The sequence below is a fragment of the Tiliqua scincoides genome, chromosome 4 (genome assembly GCF_035046505.1).
Source record: "Tiliqua scincoides isolate rTilSci1 chromosome 4, rTilSci1.hap2, whole genome shotgun sequence".
Taxonomy (NCBI): domain Eukaryota; kingdom Metazoa; phylum Chordata; class Lepidosauria; order Squamata; family Scincidae; genus Tiliqua; species Tiliqua scincoides.
Window position 1 is genome coordinate 174,211,745 of NC_089824.1, and position 26,731 is coordinate 174,238,475.

Genomic DNA, 26,731 nt, shown 5'->3' on the forward strand with positions numbered 1-26,731 from the left:
TTCAAGTGGCTGAAGCTGTGCAGCACACTCTGCTGGATGCCCAGGCCTTACCTTAAAGGGGCCACTGCTGACACCACATCTACCTCCTCACCAGATCTCCCTCGATTCCAATACAAGTGGGGGGGGGGAGCAGATCTCTATACAGACCAGTGCAAAAACAGGGGAAAGGTGTGGGGGAGGGAAGATCTCTATATAGACATCACAGCAAGACCAGTGCAAAACCCCTTGCACACAGAACAAACAGATGGAAGTTGGGGGGGGCAGATCTCCATACATACCAGTGCAAAAACAGGGGAAAGGTAAGTCAGCCCCAGTAGAGTCAACGGGGCTCACTCCCAGGGATGCGTGGTCGGGAGAGAAGCCTGCCAGCGGCTCCTCTCCAGGTCTACTCACGAGTCAGCCCCAGTAGAGTCAACGGGGCTCACTCCCAGGGATGCGTGGACAGGAGCTCACTTCCAGGGATGCGTCACTCCCAGGGAGTGTCACTCCCAGGACGGGGCTCACTCCCAGGGATGCCTGGACGGGCTAGAAGCCTGCGATCGACTCATTTTGCCTTGCGATCGACCGGTAGATCGCAATCGACATATTGAGCACCCCTGGCCTAAACTAAACGTGATGCTAGTTGCTTCATTTGGCCCTGTGGGCTGTCAGGAGATGGTGGACTGGTTGTAGGGTACCCTGTGCACACTTTTCACTACGATCCCTGCCCTGGCCCACCTCATCATTCTCCGGGCTCTGAACAGGTGGCAAGGCACAGAAGCTTCTTTCATCCTAGCAGGAACTGTAGCTACCACTGGCACAGTTGCATCATCTTCCCACTTGTCCTCCCGAGCCTTGTTCTTCTTAAGAATATATTCTTGAGGATAAACTTCCATCATAATCAGAAAACGCATTCTAGGGCAGCTTAACTGTCTGCACAATTTGTGCAAGTTGACTTAGTGCACACCTACGCCAGCCTACGCCAGAGACATTCACATGCTGTGCCTCTTTCTTTGTCTGCACAGTAATGCACTATTTATCATGAAGATATGACATCTTCATGTATGTCTCTGCCTCTTCCCGAGATCAGTGGCTGGCAAAGGTGGCAGGAAGGACAGTGAAATAAGTGGATTATAAATTATCAGAAAGAGATCAAGGCTGGACCAAGATCTCCTGGTACCTGAGGTGTTATGCCAATGACTGTGTGCTTCTTGTAACATGTAGTTCTGCTGTTCAGTCTACATTTTATATAGTCAAGCGCTACAGGTACACCTACACTGGTGATTCACTTTGCCCTTCTCTTAAATTCATTTTCCTCAATAATACCTAGTGTCAGTGATCTTCCTGAGAATTTTTATTTCAAATGAGTTTTTTCTTGTTTTATTTTTGTGCTTGTCCATGTGTCAAGTTCAGGATAGTATTATTGTTGGAGGGCCAAACAAGATGTGACTTTAAACACATTATTTGATCACGAATTTCTTTTTTCGAAATAAATAGAAAAATAGCTCTGATTGAATTCTGTTCCCACTGTGGTCCCAATCCAATCATGGCCAACTGTTGCTGCTATTTAGCAACCCCCCAAAGAAAAACACAAACCACCACAAAGATAAGGCCAGATACAGTTCCTATCTAGTTTGGCCCTTAGGTATTGGGAATTGAGGCTATTGCTTCTTAAGGATTGGATGGGAAGATCTTCTTAAAAGCAGCACAGTACAAGAATTCTCAGGACACAGATATGTAGACACTTAGGGCCCAATCCTGTCCAATCTTTCAGCATGGGCGCTGCTGTAATGCAGCCTCAAGGTAAGGGAACAAATGTTCCCTTGCTTTGAGGAGGCCTCGGTGACTGTACCTCCTCCACAGGATGCAGTGCATACTCCATTGGTACGGCTGCATCAGCACTGGAAAGTTGGATAAGGGCCTTAAAGTCAAAACATATGAGACATTACCTGCATGTCTGCATACGTGTAGACATGCACAATCTCACTTGAGTGGATAATGAAATGGTTCTCTTGTTATGTGTGCCTCTACCTTTCTGTATTCTCATGTGTGATCTGATTTTCTGTGTCCCTGGTGTTCAACTGAACATTCTCACAGTCTGCCTCCCTAAAATCAATGTATTCCTGAACATTTCTACTTGCCATTGTCTCTGTGGTTCTGTGTTAGTTGAACTGATAGCTGAAAGTCATTCTTTGACTGGAAAGTCATCAGGGTCTCTGGGTCATCAGGAACCCTGTATTTGATGCAGTGTAACTGAAATGTATTCTATATGATTTTTTTTTAAAGAAGCTAGTGAGTTTAAAAGAAATAAATAAAAGAGAGAAGCAAACATGTATTCAACATCATGTCTGTTCTGACGCCTACATTCTGACACCTACATATGGCTTCCTTCCCAAGAATCATGGGAATTTGGTAGAAAGTACTGTACTGAGACTCTCTAGGCTTTCACACAGAGCTTAGTTCTTAGGGTTCCCAGTGCCTGGAGTAATGACAGCTAATGACAAATAAACCAGTGTAATTAGTCTAAAGTGTATAAGTGCTGGGCAGAGAGCATAGGAATAATTTTTTTTCTTGCACATGTACCCCACTGCTTGTAGGGGAAGAAATGACATTTTATATAGTTACATTAGATGCAGGACACACAATTCTTTTTGGTGAGTTTGTTCTTTCACGCAGTGTAGCAGGTATCATTTCAATGGGGAGGAATTGTACTTGTAAATACATCTTTTCCTCAGTGAGTTTGGGAGAGGCAGGGCCAGTACAGCCATGAAGCTGACTGAAGTGGCCACTGAATGGTGGGCAGGAGGGGGTGGCAAACTAATAAGGGGTGCCCTGCACCTTGGATCTGCCTGCTGGTCACTGCGCATTCAGCTGCTTCATTTGGCTCTTTTTGCTCTCTGAGACTGAGTGTGAGGAGGATCTGGGCAGTGATCTCCCACCTTTTCCTCCTGGTCTGTTGAAGCAAGCAATTAGGGCTGTGGAGCTGCAGGAAAAGGGAAACCCTCTTCTTATTGCTCATTTTCACAAGCAAGCAAAACAGGATCACCCTGCCTTTCTCTCAGGGTTGGCCTTAGGAGTTGCGGGGCCCAATTGGAAATGCTTTTGCGGGGCCCCCTCTAATTTTGTGGGGGCCCCTCTACTAATTTTTTAAGCTCTTGAATGGAACCAGACCAAGAAAAAAAATCTGTTACTTCTGTGCCGGTGGGTAAGACTCCTGTACTTTTAGTACTTGTGCAGAAAAGGCAGCTGAGAGGTCGGCCAGATGGAGGGAGTGCATCTCCCCCTCCCCCGTATTCTTGCCCATCACAGCCCCATCCACAGCAGCCCACTCCAGAGTGAGATGGGTAGAGGATTGAGCTAGAAGATGTGAGGGCAGGGAAAGAGCAAGGCACGCATGCTGCCGCCTGCAAGGTACCAATTCCGGGCCAATTTGAAGTAGCGGTGGGTGGAAGCTTCTTCTGAAGTGGCCCAATTTCAGGCCAAATGGAAGCAGCAGTGAATGGAAGGGCAGTGCGGCGCCCTCACCATGCACAAGGCCCAATTGGGCGAAATTGCCCCAATTGCCTAAAAGGCAATCCTGCTTTCTCTCTCTTTCTCCCTCTTGCCCACTCCGCAAGAATGTCATGTGAGCAAAAATGTGAAAGAGACAGAGGTCCCCCACTTCTCCTTCCTCTTACCTTCAGGTAATCCATCCACTGACTTCTGCTCCCAGAATGCTCTTTCCAGCCTGTATGTTTTAACAGCGCTGAGCAAGAGCAAGCAGGAGGAGAAGGCAGTGGGTGAACTGACCAGAGATGTCAAAACTTGTTCCATATAGGGGGCCTAAGTTAGCATTTATGTTGGCACCTGCTGAGATCTGGAAGTGATGTCATTAAGCAGGAAGTGATGTCATAAAACAGATGATGGCCAGAAAGAAGTACTGTACTTTGTTGTCACATACGGACCCATTAGCTGCAAATGACAGAAGATAAAATGTGCAATTCATATTTTCAAGATATGAGAGGAACCAATTATCAAACTGGGAGAGCCCGATTATAACGGGGGCAGATAAATTGCTTTCGGGGGCTGCATTTGTTTCACAGGCCTTATGTTTGACACCCCTGGGTTAGACTGACAGGTAAGAGGAAGGAAGAATTGGGAGCGACTCTGAATCACTTTGTTCTGCTATGTGGATTTGGCAGGGGTATGGACTGGAGCTGCTAGAAATCCCTGAGGAGATGGCATTTTTTTGTGGGGAAATGGTGTCAGGGTGCGGGGAAAGAGTGAAGAAGCCCTCTCTCCAAACTGCTCTGGTTTTCGTCTTTGAATTGCAGTCCAAGTGGCTCCAGCAGTGTTTCACAAATGGTGACTCGGGACCCACTAGGTGGGTCGCAAGCCAATTTCTGGTGGGCCCCCATTCATTTCCATATTTTATTTTAATATATTAGACTTGATGCTGCCATGGTATGTGACTGCCTTTGGGGAAATGTTACAGACCTGTACTTTTAACAAGCTACTGTGTATATTCTTTTAACAATGTTAGTAAATGGGACTTACTCCTGGGTAAGTGTGGGTAGGATAGCAGCCTAGGATTGTTAAAAGTTTTCCTGCTTGATGTTGTCACTTCCGGTCATGACATCATTTCTGGTGGGTTGATAGATTCTCATTCTAAAAACTGGGTCCCGGTCTAAATGTGTGAGAACTACTGGGCTACAGCATGTGAAAGAATATACTGTGCCTATAAAGTATCAGAAAAGTACATGTAACAGATTCTACTTAAAACATTGTTCTTACTAGGGATAATAGAGCTCTTGATCATGTGAAGCTGCTTTATATTGAGTCAGATCCTTGGGCCATCTAGCAGATTACTGCCCAGACAGTCTGGTGCTAGCTCTCCAGGTTTTCAGATCAAGGGTCGGCATACAAAGTGTCTGCCACTGAGCTCTGGTGATGTCTCCATCATGATGAATTAAATCATTGTTTTTCAACCAAAGGTGCTAGCATCACTAGTGGCCCTTCACAGTATAGTAGGTGGTACTTGATCCCACTGCCATGGTGACCAGGTAGCAGTGGCCTGCCTGACCTAGCCCCACTGAAAGTGGAGATGTCTCAGGATGGTGATACACTGGAGGGCAAGAGAAATAATCCACATCTGAAAAACAGCTAGTGAAGGCCTTACCTGGCTTATGTGAAGGTAGCCTGAGGCACTTTTAAAAGAAGGTGAAACTGTTCTCTTACACCACAGAATCTCTTGGCTGTGTACATGTGGCAGAGTGGAAGAGTGATGTGACTGATCAGGCGAGAATAAATAGCCTTGACTTTAATTGTGAGATGATGTCCAATCTGTCTAGCTATTTGTCACTTTCTGAAGGTTAGTTTGACACTATGTACAGTGAGAACAGTTCCAAAGTCTGCTCTGATTGATCAAATGTTTGCTCCACTCTTCTCAATACTTCTCTTTGTTCAAGGTTAGTTCAGTAGATGGATGCCAAGGGGACCAAGGTTATTTGAGAAAGCATTAAGCTATTGCACGTCTCTCTACATCCAAGTCAGCCAACCTGGGAAATCCAGAGGCAAATATGGCCTTTGGTGAACACCTGAGTCATTATATCAGTGGATCAACAAACAGCATCAGAATGGGAACACCTGGGTGCTGGTTCCATATTTTTCAGCATTAGGACTAAGTGTTCTTTTTAGCTTTGAACAGATAGAATGTTGTCTACTGATTGAAAATGCATTCCAAAGTTTAATGGAACAACTACTTTGAAAGGATCATCATGACTATTTGACCAATCACAGCAACTAATAGTCCAGTCCTACATCCCACCAGCCTGGACTATGTACTGCTACTGAGGAAGTATTTTCTGCATGCAGGGAGGGGGGCAACCAGATGGCCCAAGAGAGATAAGTAAAATCTTTTTTATTTACCTCCCTGTAAGCCGCCTGGCCTTCAATGGGTCTCCCAGGTCTTCTGGAGGCGGATCTGGCCTGGGAAAAGGGATAGGATGTAAGTGTATGCTGCTGCGAATGAGATCCAACCCCTCACCCCTAGTCCAGCCTACTCCCTTCTCTGAACTGCCCCCACAGCCAATCTACCTGCTCTAGTGGTGGTTTGGCTGCCTGCACCATCAGTAGTGAGCCGCATGCTGTTGGAACAGCTTGTGCAATGGTGGGTCCAGCCTTGGGGCCCTGATAGGAATGGACTGCAAGTGCACTTGGAAATGCATAAAGGTTCTGGTACCAATGATGTCATGGACCATGCCACTTCATATAGTTATGCAAGGAGCAGCACTTAGTACATTGTGGTGCAGAGTCATTGTGAGAAAATAACTATGAACAGCAACGTTTTGCTCTCAGCTGAAATGCACATGAATGTTACACTGAGTCCTGCAGAGAAGGCACCTGCAGTTTATTGTCTTTGTAATAAGTCTTGCTTATTACATTTATAGCCCGTCTGTGGAGCTCAGGGCAGCATACATAGGTCCTTCCTCCTTTGGGGGCCACCTCTCTTTTGCTCTTTGCCATTACAGAGAATTTTGAAGAGATACTGCAGATACTTGCCTGTAGTAGGTAAAATTTTTGCCAAATAATCAAGCTCCAATTATCACTTCACCTTATCTCCGGATCAATCAGAGAGCAGAGTTGTTCAACTTTGAAAAGTTTTGTTTCTACAGTAACTTTCCTGGGAAATTCCAGCCAAAGTTAACCTTTTATTCTCCTGCAACCTGGTTCCTTTTTGCAAATGCATGCAGAGGTCTCTTTTTTCAACACCAGGATGGGATCCTCCTTGCTATTTGAAATAAAGTCACAGGCTACAATTCAGTGCACCATTATTTAAGAATAACTCCTGTGGAAAGCAGTGGGTCTACTTCTGAGTAAAAAGGTTGCAGCTGCATCTCTCCGCTGTGAATTGAATTGCACACTTCTAGTTATGTGTTATACATTATATGTAGAGCTTCTGGCTTAAAGGTGGATTTGATTCATGGTTCTCCTGCAGTGGTTTCCAACCTTTTCCACCTTTGGCAGGCCATTTCCATAAATTGTACCCTTCATAATAGCAAAATGTTTGTAATAATACAAGCCCTCATCTCCTCTATATGGAAGCCCAAACTTCATGTATTCATCACATATTTTCTCTTTTCATCTGTTTGAAGAACAGAAGACTCTGCCTTTGCACTGCTTTGCACCAGAAGTGTCCTGAGAAATTCTGGGTGATTGATTTCCATATTATGTTTCAGCTCTTTTACTGTGCTGCTTTTCAATCACTGGCTCATACATGAATTGATGACCAAAAACTAGCTATTGGTGGGGCTTTCACAGCCAACTAGCTACCTCCCTTCCTGCCTTGCTGGTCCTTGCAAGGCATTCCTGCCTTGAAAGGCATTCTGGAGCATGGGCTGCCTTTTTCTGCCATTATTCCATTCTTTTTCAAGAACCCCTAAAGGTCCTGTTGAGTGTCCCTGGGAGTACATGAATACCAGGTTGGGAACCACTGTTTTACTGGCATGTTGTTTACAGTGCACTTACTCTGATAGTGTTTACAAAAAGGTGGTGAAGACCAGAATTTTAAAAGAATAAAAATGTATCTTATGATATTTTACTATGTTTTTAATAAATTAGAGGCTACAGTTCTTAGGTAGCAGTTAGTGGTAGGTTATTTTTCAGGATCTGGCCTTGGGTAAAATCAGACAAAACTATATTCAGACACCCCCCTAAGTTTAACCCCCGACTTATCCATGATTCCATGATTTTTGGCTCAAAGCCTGCCCTCGGCTTCTCATAAGTGGGATTGACTTATAGGCAAGTGTCTACAGTAGTTTGATGCACAAGCTGCTGTTGCCCTTGAAAGCATGGTGTTTTTTTTTTGTTCTGTTTGGTTGGGTGTTATGTAAACTGGTGGGTGTGCTGCCTCCCATGTTGCAGGTGTGTGGGTTCCACAGTGATAACTGGTATTTTCAGCACCATATAAGGCAGCCAGAATCCATTTCCAGTGCTGGACTTTCATCTGAAGACATAAGGAAAGATGGGGAAGGTGCTGCTCTGGGTTGGTAAGTAAGGGCCCAATCCTATCCAACTTTCCAGCTCTGGTGTAATCACAATGCAGCCCTGAGGTAAGGGAACAGATGTTCCCTCATAAGAACATAAGAACAGCCCCATTGGATCAGGCCATAGGCCCATCTAGTCCAGCTTCCTGTATCTCACAGCGGCCCACCAAATGCCCCAGGGAGCACACCAGATAACAAGAGACCTCATCCTGGTGCCCTCCCTTGCATCTGGCATTCTGACATAACCCATTTCTAAAATCAGGAGGTTTCGCATACACATCATGGCTTGTATCCCATAATGGATTTTTCCTCCAGAAACTTGTCCAATCCCCTTTTAAAGGCGTCTAGGCTAGACGCCATCACCACATCCTGTGGCAAGGAGTTCCACAGACCGACCACACGCTGAGTAAAGAAATATTTTCTTTTGTCTGTCCTAACCCTCCCAACACTCAATTTTAGTGGATGTCCCCTGGTTCTGGTATTATGTGAGAGTGTAAAGAGCATCTCCCTATCCACTCTGTCCATCCCCTGCATAATTTTGTATGTCTCAATCATGTCCCCCCTCAGGCATCTCTTTTCTAGGCTGAAGAGGCTCAAACACCGCAGCCTTTCCTCATAAGGAAGGTGCCCCAGCCCCGTAATCATCTTAGTCGCTCTCTTTTGCACCTTTTCCATTTCCACTATGTCTTTTTTGAGATGCTGCGACCAGAACTGGACACAATAGTCCAGGTGTGGCCTTACCATAGATTTGTACAATGGCATTATAATACTAGCCGTTTTGTTCTCAATACCCTTCCTAATGATCCCAAGCATAGAATTGGCCTTCTTCACTGCCGCCGCACATTGGGTCGACACTTTCATAGACCTGTCCACCATCACCCCAAGATCTCTCTCCTGATCTGTCACAGACAGCTCAGAACCCATCAGCCTATATCTAAAGTTTTGATTTTTTGCCCCAATGTGCATGACTTTACACTGTTACCAAAAAGGCTGTTTTGTTTAGGGGAATTATTTATATTAGCCTTCTGGAAACTTTTGGGACCATAGGCTGGATACAAGACAGCGTAGAGCAAAGAAATCTCTTGTTTAGCTTAATGAGACTGGGAGAAAGGTAACTTTCAATCAAAGGATTATATTTTTATTGCAAAAATACACAAAGGTAAAACATAATACACATAGAGAATCGATAAGTATAGATTTCTAGTACTGGTCTGGTGTACCTAACTAGTGGTGGATGCGTGTGCTATGTATTTTGGGGTGCATCCGAAAAAGAATCAGAAATGGACAGAAAGTAGGGAGGTATTATAGGGGTTCCTTAATCTGCTAAACCCAGTTGCTGACTAAAGATGGGGGAGCAGGGAGGAATAGGTAGGGAAGAAGGGGGGGAAGTTTAGACGCAATGATATATTTACCTGTCCGGGGGGGGGGGAAGAGTTGGAGGAAGAGTCTGGCCACTCCGGCCGGTGGGCAGTCAGAGAGAGACCGCATGTGCTCTGAGTTCTCTCTTAAGAGTTGTCTTTGACCTGGAAGTCAATTCAAACTGACCGGAAGTATCCCAGAGCTGTGGGCATGCTCAGTAACACTCAATGGTACACGTGGAGTATGTAAAGAAAAGGTGGAAGGGTCCAGAACTCAGTTATCAGCAAAAGCTTGGCTCTGGGGGAGGGAGGCAATTTGCATAAGGTGCTTAAGAGTGTTAAAGCTACAACAAAAGAACAATAGACTTCCTCCTCCATAGGTGCATGCTTGTTTTGCATAATCAGGAGACACAGTGATTAGGTTATACATTGACCTGCAAGGAATTGGGAGTTTGTGTAATTCATGTGTTTGTAGCTTGGCCATGGCCCTTAGAAACATGTGCTGGGGGAGGAATGGCCTGCTTGCTTGGTCTGTATAGTCCAAAATACATAACTAGATATAAAAACACAACTTGGAAGGGAAAAAGGGGATTTTCACGTAACAACACTTACTGACATTGAAGCGCGTCTGCCATTTTGCTGCCCATTCTGCCAGTCTGGAGAGATCCTTCTGGAGCTCCTCACAATCACTTCTGGTCTTCACCACTCGGAAAAGTTTGGTGTCGTCTGCAAACTTAGCCACTTCACTGCTCAACCCTGTCTCCAGGTCATTTATGAAGAGGTTGAAAAGCAACGGTCCCAGGACAGATCCTTGGGGCACACCGCTTTTCACCTCTCTCCATTGTGAAAATTGCCCATTGACACCCACTCTCTGCTTCCTGGCCTCCAACCAGTTCTCAATCCACGAGAGGACCTGTCCTCTAATTCCCTGATTGTGGAGTTTTTTCAGTAGTCTTTGGTGAGGGACCGTGTCAAACGCCTTCTGAAAGTCCAGATATATGATGTCCACGGGTTCTCCCGCATCCACATGCCTGTTGACCTTTTCAAAGAATTCTATAAGGTTGGTGAGGCAAGACTTACCCTTACAGAAGCCATGCTGACTCTCCCTCAGCAAGGCCTGTTCGTCTATGTGTTTTGAGATCCTATCTTTGATGAGGCATTCCACCATCTTACCCGGTATGGATGTTAGGCTGACCGGCCTATAGTTTCCCAGGTCCCCCCTCTTTCCCTTTTTAAAAATAGGCGTGACATTTGCTATCCTCCAATCTTCTGGCACCATGGCCGTTTTGAGGGACAAGTTGCATACCTTAGTCAAGAGGTCTGCAACTTCATTCTTCAGTTCCTTAATAACTCTTGGGTGGATGCCATCAGGGTCCGGTGACTTATTGATCTTTAATTGATCAATGAGGTCTGAAACATCTTCTCTTTTAACCTCTATCTGACTTAACTCCTCGGTCAGGAGGGGCCGTTCGGGCAGCAGTATCTGCCCAAGTTCTTCTGCCGTGAAGACAGATGCAAAGAACTCATTTAATTTCTCTGCCATCTCTAAGTCTCCTTTTATCTCCCCTTTCCCTCCCTCACCATCCAGAGGGCCAACTGCTTCTCTGGCGGGTTTCCTGCTTCTAACATATTTGAAGAAGCTTTTATTATTCCCCTTAATGTTGCTGGCCATGCGTTCCTCATTGTCTTGCTTGGCCTCCAGTATCACCTTCTTACATTTCTTTTGCCACAGTTTATGTTCCTTTTTATTCTCCTCATTAAGGCAAGACTTCCATTTACGGAAGGAAGCTTCCTTGCCCTTCACAGCCTCTCTAACTTGGCTGGTTAGCCATGCGGGCACCCTCCTGGATTTAGTGGAACCCTTCTTTCTTTGTGGTATACACCTCTGCTGGGCCTCTATTACTGTTGTTTTAAGCAGCCTCCATGCACTCTGGAGAGATTGGACTCTTTTTACCCTCTCTTTCAACCTCCTTCTAACCAGCCTCCTCATTTGAGGGAAGTCCGCCTGTCGGAAGTCAAGGGTTTTTGTTAGAGATTTGCCTGGTATTCTTCCCCCAACGTGCACGTCAAAACGGATCACAGCATGATCACTGTTCCCCAATGGCTCAGTAATGTTTACATCTCTAACCAGATCCTGCGTACCGCACAATATTAAATCCAGAGTCACCTGTCCTCTGGTGGGCTCCGTGACTAGCTGATCTAAGCCACAGTCATTTAGCACGTCAAGAAATCCGGTTTCTTTATCGTGACCAGAACACAAATTGACCCAGTCAATATGAGGATAATTGAAGTCCCCCATGATTACAACCCTGTCCCTCCTTGTCACCTCCCTGATCTGTTTCCTCATTTCAAGGTCCCCATCCGATTTCTGGTCTGGAGGACGATAGCACGCCCCCAGTATTACATCGCTGCACAAGCCTGGTAATTTAACCCACAGAGATTCTACGGTGGAGTCGGACCCACCTTCAATCTCTACTTTGCTGGATTCTATCCCTTTCTTAACATAAACGGCCACCCCACCTCCAACACGCCCCTGCCTATCCCTCCTGTAGAGTTTATAGCCCGGGATTGCGGTATCCCACTGATTCTCTGCATTCCACCAGGTTTCCGTTATGCCCACTATATCAATATTTTCCCTTGTCACCAGACATTCCAGTTCTCCCACCTTTGCTCGTAGACTTCGGGCATTCACATAAAAGCATTTGTACACTCACTGCAGGATACAGCACATGCCCCATTGGCAAGGTTGTGTTGGAGCTGGAAAGTTGGATAGGATTGGGCCCCAAGTCATGCGTCTTGAATCTTGCACTCTGTTAAAGATGCAATAACACTTTCCTGGAAAGTTGAACATTCAGGTAGCAGAACATTCAGACAGCAGAGGGATGATACCTTTTGCCTAATACGTTATGCAATAATTCATGAGCCAGGCAGCTCAGTCTAGTGCAAATTTCCATGCAGCAAGGCCAGTGGATCCCACACTGGGAATTTTATAGGCTGGAGGTCTCCTCGAGATAAGGGGATATTATCCCCCTTGTTCCAAGGAAATCCACAGTCTGTGTGGGGCTACTCAGACCTGCCTGAGCTACCCAGCTGATGCAAGTTCACATGTTCACTTGTGGGTGGATTGGGCCTGGGAAAGAGGAGAGGATGAGGTGCACACCACTGCCAACATTTCTGTCCCCTCCCATCTGTCCACCTTTCATCTCTGTTGCTGCCCCCACCCCTTTACTCCTCCCTACCCTGTCCTGCCCCCCCCCGCTCCATTCTACCTCCGCGCTGCTCAGTGTGAATCTCATCTTCCATGGAGTGCACTGCTTGTTTTGGTGGTGCGTGCAGGCCAGCCTGGGCCTTTGTGCGAACGCTGGCTACTGCTATGCCATCAGAAAGTGCTTTGCAGCACTTTTGTGAAGGCAGGCACTGGTGCAGCTTTTGCTGTGCCTACCATGCATGCTGCCAAGGATTGGAGAATGAGTAATAGTGCATTTATGGGCAGATCCAGTGAATGGGGGCTTACTTCAACATCAGATACCATTTGATGGTCAAATCTGGGAACAGGATTGTACTGTATTGTTGCTCATTCCCCACTTTTCCAAATGGTGAGAAGTTTCAGAGGCAACACAACAGGGTTTAGTTTCCTTTGAATGAGAAACTCTGGAGGCTTGTGTTACTTTGTAATATATCTGTTTTGCTTACAAAAATACAAGCAAAGCCTAGTGGATGTACCCTGACTCTTCTTGAGAGCAGCGCTGCTTCTCATTTTGCACTGGGTCCCCAAAGAGAGCAACTGCACCCCAAAGTTGTTTCCGTTCAGCTAACTCACAGCTCTCTCTGCACCTAAATTCACATTTGCCAAACTGGCTCTAAGCTGCTCTTTCCCTTAGCTCAAGAGTATTACCTTTGCAAACTCCGGTGGGCATAACTTTTCAAGGCTGGAAAGCAATTCCTTGCTATCAAGGAACGCTAATGTTCTTTTGATAAATATCTGATTACTCGATGAGTGACATGTTATGCAAAACTATTACCCACTCACAGTAATCAAGACAGTAAAACAGTATTTTCCCCAGGCCAGATTGGCTAGTGACTGTGGTATCAACTGCCCAGTTCAGAGGTGTTATCTGGGTTTGCATCACCTGGTGCGATACCTAATTGCGTTACTCCATGAAGGACCTCCTCCTGTACCAGACCATACAAAATAAATTACAGTATCGTATGTACAGTCGAAATGCAGTGGCATCACTAGGATTGTGTGCAATTAATCTCATTGGTCAGTTTTAATGTTTCCAGATTATTATTATTAAAGTATAATTCTTGTATTCTTTTGTAGGTCTGGCCATTTTGCTACACTTGCAATTGGGTGAGCATTTTGTTCATTTTCTTTGTGCCTATAGCAATGGGGAAAGTAAATACAGTTTTGTCCTGATTTATTCAAAGAATTTATCCTGAAGCACAAAAGGAGGTGGATACAATAGGTGGAACCTTATATTTATTCCAGTATGTCAAAATTTGATTAAAATATACTTATTATCATCATTCTTATTAATTACAACCATTTCTTCCATCCACCCAGGCTCTGCTTATAAACTTCTCTGCTACTTCACCAACTGGTCTCAGTATAGACCCAGCCCTACTGCATACTTCCCAGAGAATGTTGATCCACATCTTTGCACCCATTTGGCTTATGCCTTTGTTACAATGAAAAATAACCAGATAGCCCCTTACGAATGGAATGATGAAGTAATGTTTGCTCAGATCCAAGCACTGAAAAAGAGGTCAGAATTCTTCCATGTACAAGTATTGCAACTCCTAGCCTTATATATAAAAAAAATATTAAAAAAATCTTTCTGTGTAACCTAGGTAGCATTTAGCTTCTTTTTAACCATGATGAAGGACTGCAGACTAAAACCAAACAAAGTTATCTAACAGCAAAGATTGAGCTCTAACACTGACACTATGGCTACAGTCCTATACACATTTTCTTGGAAGTAAATCCCATGGATCACTATAAGACTTACTTCTGAGTGAAGCTGTGTAGGCTTGTGCCTTTGAGCACCTTTCTGAGCCCTGTTTATATGCATATGTGACTGTTACTGATAGAGCAAAGAAATGAAAGGCAGCTGCGTATATTTCTACTCAGTGCTGGTAATTCAAATGATAGATGTGAGAAAAACACAGGGAGAAGACAGGGTGGGGAGGTGGGCAGATCAGGCCCAGGAAGGAAGGGGCTGCTGGCAGTGGCACCTGACAAATCCTAACCCCCTTCATGGGCCTGATCCTTCTTCCAGGGTCAACGCAGACTTGTGCCAGCTATAGAGCTGGGACAGGTCCAAGTTGACCCATGGTAGCTGCTGGGGCTTACCCCAAGGCAAAGGAATAAATGTTCCCTTACTCCATGGAGGTCTCAGCATGTCAAAACTCCCCCGCAGGATACAGCACAAGCTGTGTTGGTGCCACTCTGTAGCCATGATGTGAACTAGGACTTAGCTGTCAATGTTTTTCACAACCCTTCACCCAGTTCCTTGTGATAGGGCTATTCTGCTGGCCCAATCGCATGATGAGGCACGAGTTCATGCAGGTCTCACCTCTTGTGTCCTGTTTTGCTACAGCATACTCATGGGGGAAAGAGGAATATCTGAATTTCTCCATATCTTGTGATTTAATACTACCAGGTAGCATTTAAATATTGTAATGAGGAGTGATTTGGATAGTCTGCTCCTCCACCCATGTGATTATGGCATGCTGGGGGGATCAGTGGGTGGGAGCATGTATGCACACACGTCTCATATGTGATTGGACCACTGTTCAGAAGTAGCCTATAGTAGTTCAAAAGTAGCCTATAGTGAACATGCACTATATGCACTATAGTGCATATAGTGAACATGCACTGTTCAGAAGTAGCCTATAGTGAACATGCACTATAGACACTGACACTGCAGATGCATCCTTACAACTTTATCACCTATCACCAGGACCTCTCTTTGGCACTCTGTGGATGATATGAAATCGTTTGTTAAAGGCATTCTAATTATGCTCCACTGTAGGGGCAGAGCAACATTTAGCTTTAATTGACTTTTCCATTTGTCTAATTTCATGGTTTGTTTGAAATTATGAACTGGTTTTGGCAGCAGTGGAAATTCTTCTTGTATCTACATACATGAATGTAATGTGGGAACTGGGAGCTCTTGGATTCCTTCAGGTATGAGGTCCTTGTTCTTCAACACTGCATTTTACATGTTGCATTATTCCTGTATATGCCAACCCATGATGTGATCAAATGACCATCAATGCCAATGTGGGTTGTGCAGTCACACCTTATGATTCAAAATATGATGCTGTCTTCATTTTCCTTTAGCAATAGAGGAAATCAAGCTGAGGTTAAGGGGAAGTAATGGCACTGTTTAGTCTTACAACCTTCTTTTTATCTGCAGCAATCCGAACCTGGTTACACTGCTGTCAATTGGAGGATGGAACTTTGGTACTACATTGTGAGTCTTTGCTTATTTCCTTTATATTAGTTGCAATCTGGTAGCACTTTTAATAATAATAATAATAATAATAATAATAATAATAATAATAATAATAATAATAATAATAATAATAATAATAATAATAATGAACACTATCTCCCGATCTTGTCTGATCTTGGAAGCTAAGCAGGGTCAGGCCTGGTTAGTACTTGGATGGGAGACCACCTGGGAATACCGGGTGCTGTAGGCTTATACCATAGTCTTTCGAGACTGAAGGTTGCCCACCAATAATAATAATAATAATAACAACTTTATTTTTACCCCACCTTTCTCCCCGAAGGGACTCAAGGCAACTTACAACAGGTTAAAAACAGATTAAACAACATAATTTAAAAACAGATAAAAGCATATTAACACATATCATAAAAACAGTAGTAGTATTATTGGCAACCTTCAGTCTCGAAAGACTATGGTATCGCGCTCTGAAAGGTGGTTCTGGCACAGCGTCTAGTGTGGCTGAAAAGGCCAATCCAGGAGTGACAATCCCTTCCACACCAGGAGCAAGTGCAGTCTGTCCCTGGTCTGTCTCCCTGGCTATGGGCCTTCCTTCTTTGCCTCAGACTGTTGGCAAAGTGTCTCTTCAAACTGGGAAAGGCCATGCTGCACAGCCTGCCTCCAAGCGGGCCGCTCAGAGGCCAGGGTTTCCCACTTGTTGAGGTCCATCCCTAAAAACAGTAGTCAGATAACAAGTAGTAAAAAGGTAAAAAGAGCATAGAGCAGCAAGTCATAAAAGAATCAGGCCTGTAACCAAATATTTAAAAAATATTAAAAGATGTTGAAAAGATGTTAAAAAGGCCGAGAACTCAGAAGGCTTGTTTAAACAGAAGGGTCTTCAGGCCTCGCCGAAAAGTCTCAAGAGAGGGAGCCATTCTTAAGTCAAGGGGAAGGGAATTCCATAGTGTTGGTGCCACTACTGAGAAGGCCCTATTTCTAGCTGCTGTCCCACGTACCTCCCTAGGCGGCGGCACTTGTAAAAAGGCCTTCTCTGATGACCTAAGAGGACGAGCCGAATTGTACAGAAGTAGGCGATCTCTAAGATACCCTGGTTGAACTTTTATAAGGTTCAACAAAACAAATGCTGAGATTTAAGAAGGTTTTTAGGTTCTCTTCATAGAGCTAGATGTTAAGCTAAACATCTGAATGCATTCCTAGATGTGCCATGTGTGTGTGTTAATAAACCTTCATGTACTGTATAGAAAAGTTCCAATTCTGAGCATTCATAAGCATCACTCATTATTCTTGTTTTGAACCCTACAAAATGCTGGATGCCTTCGAACAACAATCTGTATGGATTGGAAAGTGTACTCCATACAATGCTGGCATCTTGTTGAAAATGAATATAGTCCAGTAATGCAATAAGGACTAAAGTATGGATTTCACAGTGATAGAAAAAAAATTATGTTTTTCATAATGTTATTCAATGTTCAGTGTTATTGATGTCATTGTTAATAATGTGGCAAATGTTATGTTTATGAAGCGGAATGTCTCTAAGAACACTCTGAAGTCACAATTATTTTAAAGTAGAACATAACTCTCCTGTTGAAATCAGTAGGACTTAAACATGCTTAATTTTGGTTGGGTTATGACCTATGGTTTAATGTTGCACATACTCACAAAGGAGTATGCATGTACTCACATTTAAGAGAAATCTTCTCTACAGGTTCACTGCAATGGTTGCTACACCTGCTAACCGTAAGACCTTCATTGATTCAGTGATTGCATACCTCTGTAAATATGGCTTTGATGGGATGGATCTGGACTTTGAATATCCTGGCTCTAGAGGCAGCCCCCCCGAAGACAAGCAGCGTTTTACTCTTCTGGTTCAGGTGGGAATCTAATACAAGAATTATTTGTTTTATGCCAATTATTAATTTGCAAAACTTGTTAACATTTGCATCACTTTGCCCATGACTTTTTAACCTATGTTTGTGTACAGGTGTAGGAATGATGCTTACGTTCATGTACACTGTCACATATGATATTTGCACACACATATATTTTACTGCACATTTGGTACTGCAAATCAGATTGAGTATTGTCATTTTTTGGAGGGGGTACCACAAACTGGAGTGTAATGAAAATTTTAAAAGTATGAAAAATAAATGAAATGTGTCTTTTCAAAGATCATTCTTAAGAACGTGGGAATGAAGAAAGCAATTCATTATTTCTAATAATATCAATCAAGTCAAAGTTTTCAATTGAAGGTTTCAAAGTGATTATTTGCAATCGTTCCATCAGCACTGAAATTCTTCATGCTGCTTAATTCCACATTGTAATCTACAGTTAATCCATCAGTTAACACCACTTAATTCACTTATTTCCCATCAGTTAATATCACTTAATTCACTTATTCTTTCAATATTCTTGGTTGAGCATCAATAATTTCTTTAATAAGCAGTCCTCATTATTCTGATTTCACATCCTAGGAAATGCTGGAAGCCTTCAAAACACAAATTGTGTGTTCTCCAAAGTCTAGATTTCTGATTGCAGCTGCGGTGTCTGCTAGTGTAGAAACGATTAATGCTGGATATGAAATTGCAAAGCTCGGAAAGTAAGTGGAATTTAAACTGTGTCTCTGGTTTTCTCAGAGGGAGCGAGATGCATGAAGGGAGATCCCAGCCCTGAGTCCAAATAATTATGACCACATTATGGGATAGACTGGAGGTTCTCAAACCGTTCAGTTTCTGGAGCCCTTTGCACTCCTGAAAGAAGTCTTGGGGAGTCCCAGAGCTCCATGCATGTGTGGAATGCAGTGCCAAGCAGATGATAGCTGCATAGAGTATGCTCATAGAGAAACACTGGGATAGACTACTGGCCTATTTTTGTGGGGCGATGGCAAGCTTTTGTTGGTTTTATATGGCACAATTATTGACAAGAAGCACATTAATAACACAGGCCAAAACACAATTTTGCTGTCTTAAAAGTAAGACCTATTCCTTGATATATTTGGGGTACTGATTCAAAAAATGGCATCCGTTTTGTCCTGTCATGTCGAGTCTCAGAAATACTCCATAGCCTCACTAGTGAATGGTTTAATCTGCTTCCTCATGAAGAAGCCTATGCCATGGCTATGCCATATCTCTGCAACTAGATGTGATAGGGCAAAACGGATGCCATTTTTGGAATCAGTGCCCCATACTCATATAAAACCACCATAAATTTTGAAAACAAAAAACTTTTTCTGACCCTCAAATATGAAGGCCTGCATAATGGTCATATTTATGACCTTGCAAGAAATTTATATTAACATCAGTAAAATAGAAAGGCATATTTAATTAAACAGACTCTTGTAAAAACACATATTAAATACATTTCAGCTGTTTCATTAAAAATATTTCTGAGAAGAAAAATGAACAAATGACAATGAATATAGGCCTTACTATCTTCTTCAATACTCAAGTTATTCACTTCTGGGGTCTGATTAATCTTGACAAACACAACTAGAGGTCTTTGCTTTAACCTCTTCTTCCTCTTGTTGCAACAAAGTATTGAGGGCCCAATCCTATCCAATTTTCCTGTGCCGGTGCTGCTGTGCTGGAAAGTTGGATAGGATTGGGCCATAAGAGCCCAATCCCGAGCTCCCAGGGCGCACAGCTGTGGCGGCACTGAAAACGACTGCTGCTACATCCTCTGTATCCATGGCAGCCGCAGACGACACCTCGGAAAAAGGGAACTTTCGTCCCCTTCCCCCTGGTAAAGGGAGTAGCCCCGCAATGGGGATACTCAATTCACTGCTAACCAAAAGGTTGGCAGTGAAGTAAGAGCCTTCATGTCAGGCGCAGAGCCTGACGTGAAGGCTCAGAGTCCGGTGAAGTGTTGCTCCACCAGTCCCGCCTCCCTCCGTCTCCACTCCATCCCCCAGCACTCTTCCCCTGGCTCTCTCCCCACCTCCCCGTCACGCCTCCTCCCCACCCTGCTGGCCGGAGCTGGGCTAGTGCTGGACTAGCGTGGGGTGGGTGCCCAGCCTCCACCACTTGGTGGTCTCATGGACCACCGAGCTGCGGCATGGTAAGCAGGGGTGGGGAGGAGGTGTTCCGGGGAGTGGGGAGGCTGGCGGGGGGTGGAGAGAGGGCAGGGAGTGGTGTGATGGGGATGCAGGGGGCGGGCGGGAGGGGGGCGTGGGGAGGAAGAGAGGCAGGTCTGTGGAGCTCTGCTCCACCAGATCCAAGGCATTCGTGGAGGGCTTGGCACCCTACATGAACTACTTTACCTGACCGCCGACCTTTTGGTCAGAAGTAAAGTGAGTAGCCCCACTGCGGGGCTGCTTCCCTTACCCAGGAGAAGGGGACAAAAGTTCTCTTCTTCAGAGGCGCTGCCTGCGGTAGCCCGAGGTGTGCAGGATCTGGCGGCAGCTGTTCTTGGGCAGCTCAGGATTGGGCTGTAAGTCTCTGTTGATAAGATTACTTTTTCTTACTCCCTCTTCAAAAAATGTAGGATTATGGTTCACATAAAGAGCATTGATGCTGAATAGACCAAGGGGAAAAAACCCAGGAATAATACCACTGAAGTCACAAGCCATAATATTTTCATGTTCCAAAAAATGGACTAACTTTGTAAAAAGCAACTTGTAGATGGAGAACTGCTTATCATTAAAAGCATAAACATTTGCTAATGTATATCTCAATAACTACTGCTTTAATTATACAAAACAAATATTTCCCTGATGAATCTCTCAGTTTTGTTGAAATGAATGGAACTTCCGAGTACAGTATCTTCCATCTTGGACTATGATTTAATCCTCCTTCCCAAAAATTCTGAATGCATCCCTAGGTGTGTCATGTGTGTGTCAGGTGTGGGGGTTTGTCAAATCTTCATCTAAATCAGAGGTGTCCAAACCTTTTGGCAGGAGGGCCACATCTTCTCTCTGACACTGTGTTGGGGGCTGGGAAAAAAAGAATTAATTTACATTTCAAATTTGAATAAAATTACATAAATGAATATATTAGAGATGGAACTTATATGAATGAATGAAGGTCTTGCAGTAGCTCAAGGCCTATAAAAGTCCTTGCACAAAGCAAGACCAGCCTTCCTTTGCTGCTACGGCTGCAACACAGATGTGAAACGGCAAGCAGTGGAGGGAGTCCTCGTCCCACATCTCACGTGAGAGGTTGAACAGTTGGCTGTCATACTGAGAGCAGTTTTATCAGGCCAGCGCAGGCTTCAGCAAGGCTCCAGAGAGCCAGAGGCTCATTGGAGACTGGGGGTTCCCTGAGGGCTGGATTGGGAGTCCTCAAGGGCCGCAAGTGGCCCCAGGGACGGGGTTTGGGCACCCCTGATCTATATTAAAGCTCCAGTCCTGAGCATTCACTCTTTGAAGTAAATTCTACAGATACCAGTGAGACTTGCTTCCCACAGTATGTTTAGGATTGAACTACAATAGGTTACAAACTTGTGCATACTCATTTGGGAGTAAATTTCATTTAACTCAGTGGGACATATTTTTAATGAATAGGATTGAGTTGCGTGTTTTCTAAAGCCTGCTAGAACAAAGGCATGTCAGTATGCATAAGATTTGAATGTAAATCAAATGGGAGGCCCCATTTTAATGGTAGCATTTTTGCTTACTTGTCTACAATAGCAGCAACTGGTGAACACAAGTAGACAATATGGTACCTGGTGTGCCACTGCTTCCTAACCAATTTTAACTAAATTGCATCAGACTCTTAGATATCATCAGTGTGATGACATATGACTTTCATGGAGACTGGGATACGACCACAGGATGCAACAGCCCGCTCTACGCAGGTTCTCAGTGGTGTGAAGTTGACATTTTCAATTGTGTAAGTAAAGAAAAAGAAAAGTAAAGAAAAAAACCCTTTCTTATTTCTTCAGATAGCTTAGAAAACATTGTAAAAGAGTTCCCTATTTGTATTTTGGCAGAAATACGCAATGGAGTATTGGAGGAACAAAGGCGCTCCAGCTGAGAAGCTCCTCATGGGATTTCCCACCTATGGACGTTCCTTTAGGCTTAGTAATCCTGGCAGCACACACCTCTGTGCTCCAGTCTCTGGGGCTGGTCCTCCAGCATCATATACAGGAGCAGCTGGATACTGGGCTTACTTTGAGGTATGAAACTTGACTATATGATCATAGTTACAGACAGGGCTTTTTTTCTAATGGAACGCGGGGGGACGGAGTTCCGGCACCTTTTTGCAGGGGCCCCTCCCCTTCGGAGGCATTCCAGGGGGGGAGCAAGACAGAGGCATTTGCTGGGTAGGTGCTGGCACTGCCTCTAGTGGGACTGACTTCTGAGGAGACAGGCATAGGCTTTGGTTTTGAGGCTGCAGTCCTCTCCACACTTTCCTGGGAGGAAGCCCCATTGACTCTAATGGGACTGACTTCTGAGGAGACAGGCACAGGATTGGGCCCTGAGGCTGCCATCCTATGCACAGTAAGCCCCACTCACTAAAGTGGACTTCTGAGTAGACATGCATTGGATTGGGCTCTTAGGCTGCAATCCTAGGCACTGTCCTGGGAGTTAGCTCCATTGACTAGAATGAGAGTAGACATACCTTCAGAGTAGACATACCTAGGATTGGGCTCTTAATCCTGGCAGAGATATATATCTGCACCTGTTTTCACATGCTAAGGGCAGGTGAAAAGGGATTCTACGTGTATACAACGTGCTGTCCAGCCTTGCCAGAGATCCTCCTCATCCTTCCCCCACAAGCATGCCCTCCACCAGCCAGCGTTTGCAGCTCCTCTCCAGCAATGCACAGCAGCTGCTCAGGGCAGAGAGAACATACAATTGCATGCCAAGCGCCTTCCCAAAGACACAGAGTATTCTGATACCTGAATTAAACCATATTTAATCGCTTGTTTGCAAACGTAGCTGTTTCTATGTGCACCTAAGGACCCCTCTCGTGTAAGAATTCCTTTTTTGTTCTTACTCCCACAGTTGCTTAGAGTAATTTTACTACATGGAACTCATGTAAGCCATTTTTCAGAATCCATTCACTGCTACCTCTCCTTGAAGTAGTGCCACACTACATACTACATGCTACAAGTGCACCTGTACAGTATTTTTCCCCATGTGTAGAAAAAGTAGCTAGGGGGAAGGGGATGTGGAGTTTGACAGCCCAATCCTATGCATGTCTACTCAGAAGTAAGTTCATCTTTAGAGGGGAAGCACATAAAAAAGATTTTATTTCTCCAATAAAAAATGGTTTAAATATAAATAAATAAATAAATAAATAAATAAATAAATAAAAGATTAACAAGTTGTGAGTTCCTGCACCTTTTCTTTTACAAAATAAGCACTGGTTACAGACACTAAGCCCCCAAGATATGTACGGGTTCCATTATGGAAGTCAGAACACCCATAGGTTAAAAGAGCTGCCAGTGTTTCATGTCTGTACAAAAGCAGCACAGGGGATGAACTACACCTGTATGAAAGTACTTAACTTGTTCCAAGGGATGTCTCTGGACCACTGCATTAATGTCCTGCTCTTTTGACAGGTTTGTGACTTCATAAAGGATGCTCAAGTGGAGTGGTTGGATGAACAGAAATGCCCATATGCCTACAAAGGGGATGTATGGGTTACATATGACAACATTTATAGCTACAGATGCAAAGTAAACCTTTTTTTGTTTTAAAACATACACTCTAATTTTTAACACTGATATATTTAACTATGCTGCTAGGAAGCTCTTAGTTTATTTAAAGTTTATTGAAAGTATTAAAGACTTTCCAGCGATGCCTGTTATTGAAGAAATATTATATCTGACAGATGTTGAAACATTTATCAATTTACCACAGTATCCAGCATTTTATAAATGTCTATCATGCTCCCCTCCCCTTAGTCCTCTTTTTCAGAAGACCATAACTGTCTGACCTATTTTACAAGTGGCTAATAGTCATAATAACTATTTTTAAGTACGTACATTAGTGGTTGATAATAATATTCATTTGCTGAGCTGTTCTAAGGTCCATTGCTGCCTCTCCTTTGAGTAGTTCTAAAGTGTAAACATATGCAAAGGAAATGAATGATGCTGTCAAATAGAAAATATTTCATTTTTTTTTTTAGGTCAAATATGTGAAAGAAACAAAATTTGGAGGTGCCATGGTATGGGCCATTGACTTAGATGATTACCTTGGTATTTTTTGCAATGAAGGCAAATATCCTTTAATAAGCGAACTGAAGAGATTGCTTGAAACAAATGGTAAGAGATCACAATGGGAAATCTACAGCTGAAGTAATGAGGTGAATCAGTATCTACCCTAGAAATGATAGGAGCGAAAGGATGTACTATATAATACTTCAGTTGCAAATAGATGTGACTTGCTGGTGTCACTTTTTTTTTTGCTGGCAGGCTCTTTCTAGCTGTCATAAGGCCCATCTGCACAGCTGCCTTGAAACCACAGGGATTTTCTATACTATAGGAAAGTTTTTTTTTCCTTTAAAGTTCTTATCATCTAGGCTAGAGTCCAGGCAGTCTTTCCCTTAGACTTTTTGCTGGAGAGAAGCCTGGCATCTGAGACAATATCAATTCCTGATGATTGGACCCAATTTTGGGAAAGGGTCTAAAAAACAGTGCTTTTCAACCAGTGGCACCAGTACCACTAGTGGTACACAGTATGGCAGGTTATACATGGCCTGCTGTGGTGACCAGGTGGCATTGCCTTTCCTTGCCCAATCCAAATGGAAGTGAAGATGGTTAGAACAGTGATGCAGCTGTAGGCAAGGAAATGATGTGGCTGTGCAACTGCCTGGCCCTTCAAAGGAGGCGCTGGGGAAGGAGGGTGCACTGTGAAGCTTCAAATGTGCAAATAGGCAAGTCACCTATCTCTACTGTAGTGCTTGCAAAAAATACGCTTAAGGCTGGAAACGCACGTACTAGAAAGTGAGTCCCATTCTTTATTCTGGGACTTCCTTTTGACAACATGTACTTAGGAGTGTGCTTCATTTTCTACTGAGGTTCAAAAATCATGTTAAAAGTCTTGTGTTCCAGAGCTAGTGATTTTCAAGACTGCAGACCTTGCAACTCACAAACTGTAAGAGCTTAGGAGAGAATGTCCACAGCTATGAGCCCTAGAATGTATATTTAAAGATTGTTGTTCCTTCTGCTTCAGATCCCATTGAGTGCCTGCCTCCTGGTGGGGTTGATCCCCCAACTCCTTCAGTCACTCCTCCAGTTGATCCCACCATTCCTCCCTCTCCAGGAGATGAAAACTTTTGTGCTGGGATTGCAGATGGTATCCATGCTGACCCAAAAGACAACTCAAAATTCTACATCTGTGTGGGAAACCAGACTTTCCACTTGAGTTGTGAAGCTGGCCTAGTCTTTGACAGTAACTGCAAGTGCTGCAACTGGCCATAATATTAACACCACTCAAGTAACAAAATAAAGACCAAATTTACTGTGGAATTCCAAAATAAAATTGAGAAGCAGTCATATTGTTGAATTTAATGAGAAAAAAAAACACACAGCAAACTATTGGTCATCTGCCATTACCCAATCACTATACAGAACTCTTACTTTTGAGATGCTGCTTAAATAATCAATAAATATCACTATTAATATGCCACTAAGCACAATATGACTCAAATACAGAAGACAACTCAAAATGGCTCTAGAACCAAATTGTTCTTTTTTTACAGTGCAGGGCATGCTGCTTAAGACCAAGCTATAGGTAATGTTAAATATGTCATTGCCACCTTAAATCTACTCATGGCTAGCAGGTGCGTGGGGTTGCAATTTGGATCAGGACTGCAGCAAAGGGTATTTAATTCTTTGCCTCCATACGGTTTCCCTGCTGAAAACAAGGGCTATGATGGCATTTTTAGGGTTAAATCGCCACTTTGCAGAGACAGTTTTCAGCACAAAAACAGTGCAGAAGTAAAGGGTTAAATATCCCCTGCCTTTCTGCTGTGAACTTGATGAAAATTGCACCCTACATGACTACTAAGGATGAGTAGATTTAACCAATGGCTCACTGACATTTCTAAAATCAGACATACTGTATTCATTTAAAAGGTTTCTATGCAAGCCTTCTTATTAAAATAAAAAATGAGAGTGGTTTACAACCTCAAACATAACAGTTAATAAAATCGATATAGAATATGATATAGAGTTTGTTCCTTGTAGTATACACAAAAGCAGTGTTTAAAGATTTCTCAGGATGTGCATAGAGGGGGCAGTGGGATCATGTGGGGTCAGGGGATGTGCAGGGTTACTGTGGAGGACGCAGTGCAGCGCTTTGCCCCAGAGCAAGCAGCAATCTGGAACCAATGTTGTCTGTAGCATATGTAGCATAACAGCTCAGCCCTGTTATTTGGTATCTAGTTTACCTGACTGTTACCTTCTAGAAGGTGTGGTTTTTCAAAATGATGTTGGAAAGGCACCTTCCTTGGGTGTTTCACAACTCACAAGTCAGGCTCATACAGGCTCCTAGAGACTGATTCTGAAGTTGAATACAATAAGAGTTTCTTTATCATAAATGAGTCAAAATGAAGCTGGGAAAAAGGTTGATTCACGCACTAAGCTTCACTCAGGAAATCAAGCACCTGAGCCTTTAACTTGACTTTGAAGCTCTGATGCCAGACTTTCAGAGGCAGCCATTTTTCTGCTACATGGAACCTGGATGCAGGCCCAGCTTTAGGAGGGCCAATGCAAAACATTTTTGCCCCCACCCCCCACTCACCAGAATGAGTGGCAGGTGGCAAGGCATCCAGTAGTGGCATCACCACCAACTGCTCCCAGGGGGCCAATTTCAAGCCTATTGGACCCAGAGGCGGGTGGGAGGGAAGGCTGGCCAAATTGGCCAAATTGTCCTAATGCCAGCCCTGCCTGAATGAGTTGGCTGCCTTGCTTGAGTTGCTTGCTTGGCTGCCTGAATGACTTG

The 26,731-nt window shown here is 43.9% G+C and overlaps 1 protein-coding gene across 1 annotated transcript; it reads left to right on the top strand.

Annotated features, from left to right (window-relative positions):
- Positions 1–7,981: 7,981 nt before the first annotated feature.
- Positions 7,982–25,206, top strand: LOC136649262 (acidic mammalian chitinase-like). The gene is made up of 11 exons (XM_066625748.1): positions 7,982–8,006; positions 13,686–13,715; positions 13,929–14,130; positions 15,787–15,843; positions 17,546–17,711; positions 18,312–18,436; positions 21,545–21,665; positions 21,766–21,951; positions 23,344–23,460; positions 23,913–24,048; positions 24,959–25,206. The coding sequence occupies exons 1-11, from the start codon at positions 7,982–7,984 to the stop codon at positions 25,204–25,206; spliced, it is 1,413 nt and encodes a 470-aa protein (XP_066481845.1).
- The last annotated feature ends 1,525 nt before the right edge of the window (positions 25,207–26,731 follow it).

Excerpts from the sequence above, each read along its gene's own strand:
- LOC136649262 (XM_066625748.1), top strand. The coding sequence starts at position 7,982 with ATGGGGAAGGTGCTGCTCTGGGTTG. Across the intron at positions 17,712-18,311 it reads GTTTTACTCTTCTGGTTCAG|GAAATGCTGGAAGCCTTCAA; the intron begins GTGGGAATCTAA and ends TTCACATCCTAG. Across the intron at positions 24,049-24,958 it reads GAGATTGCTTGAAACAAATG|ATCCCATTGAGTGCCTGCCT; the intron begins GTAAGAGATCAC and ends CTTCTGCTTCAG.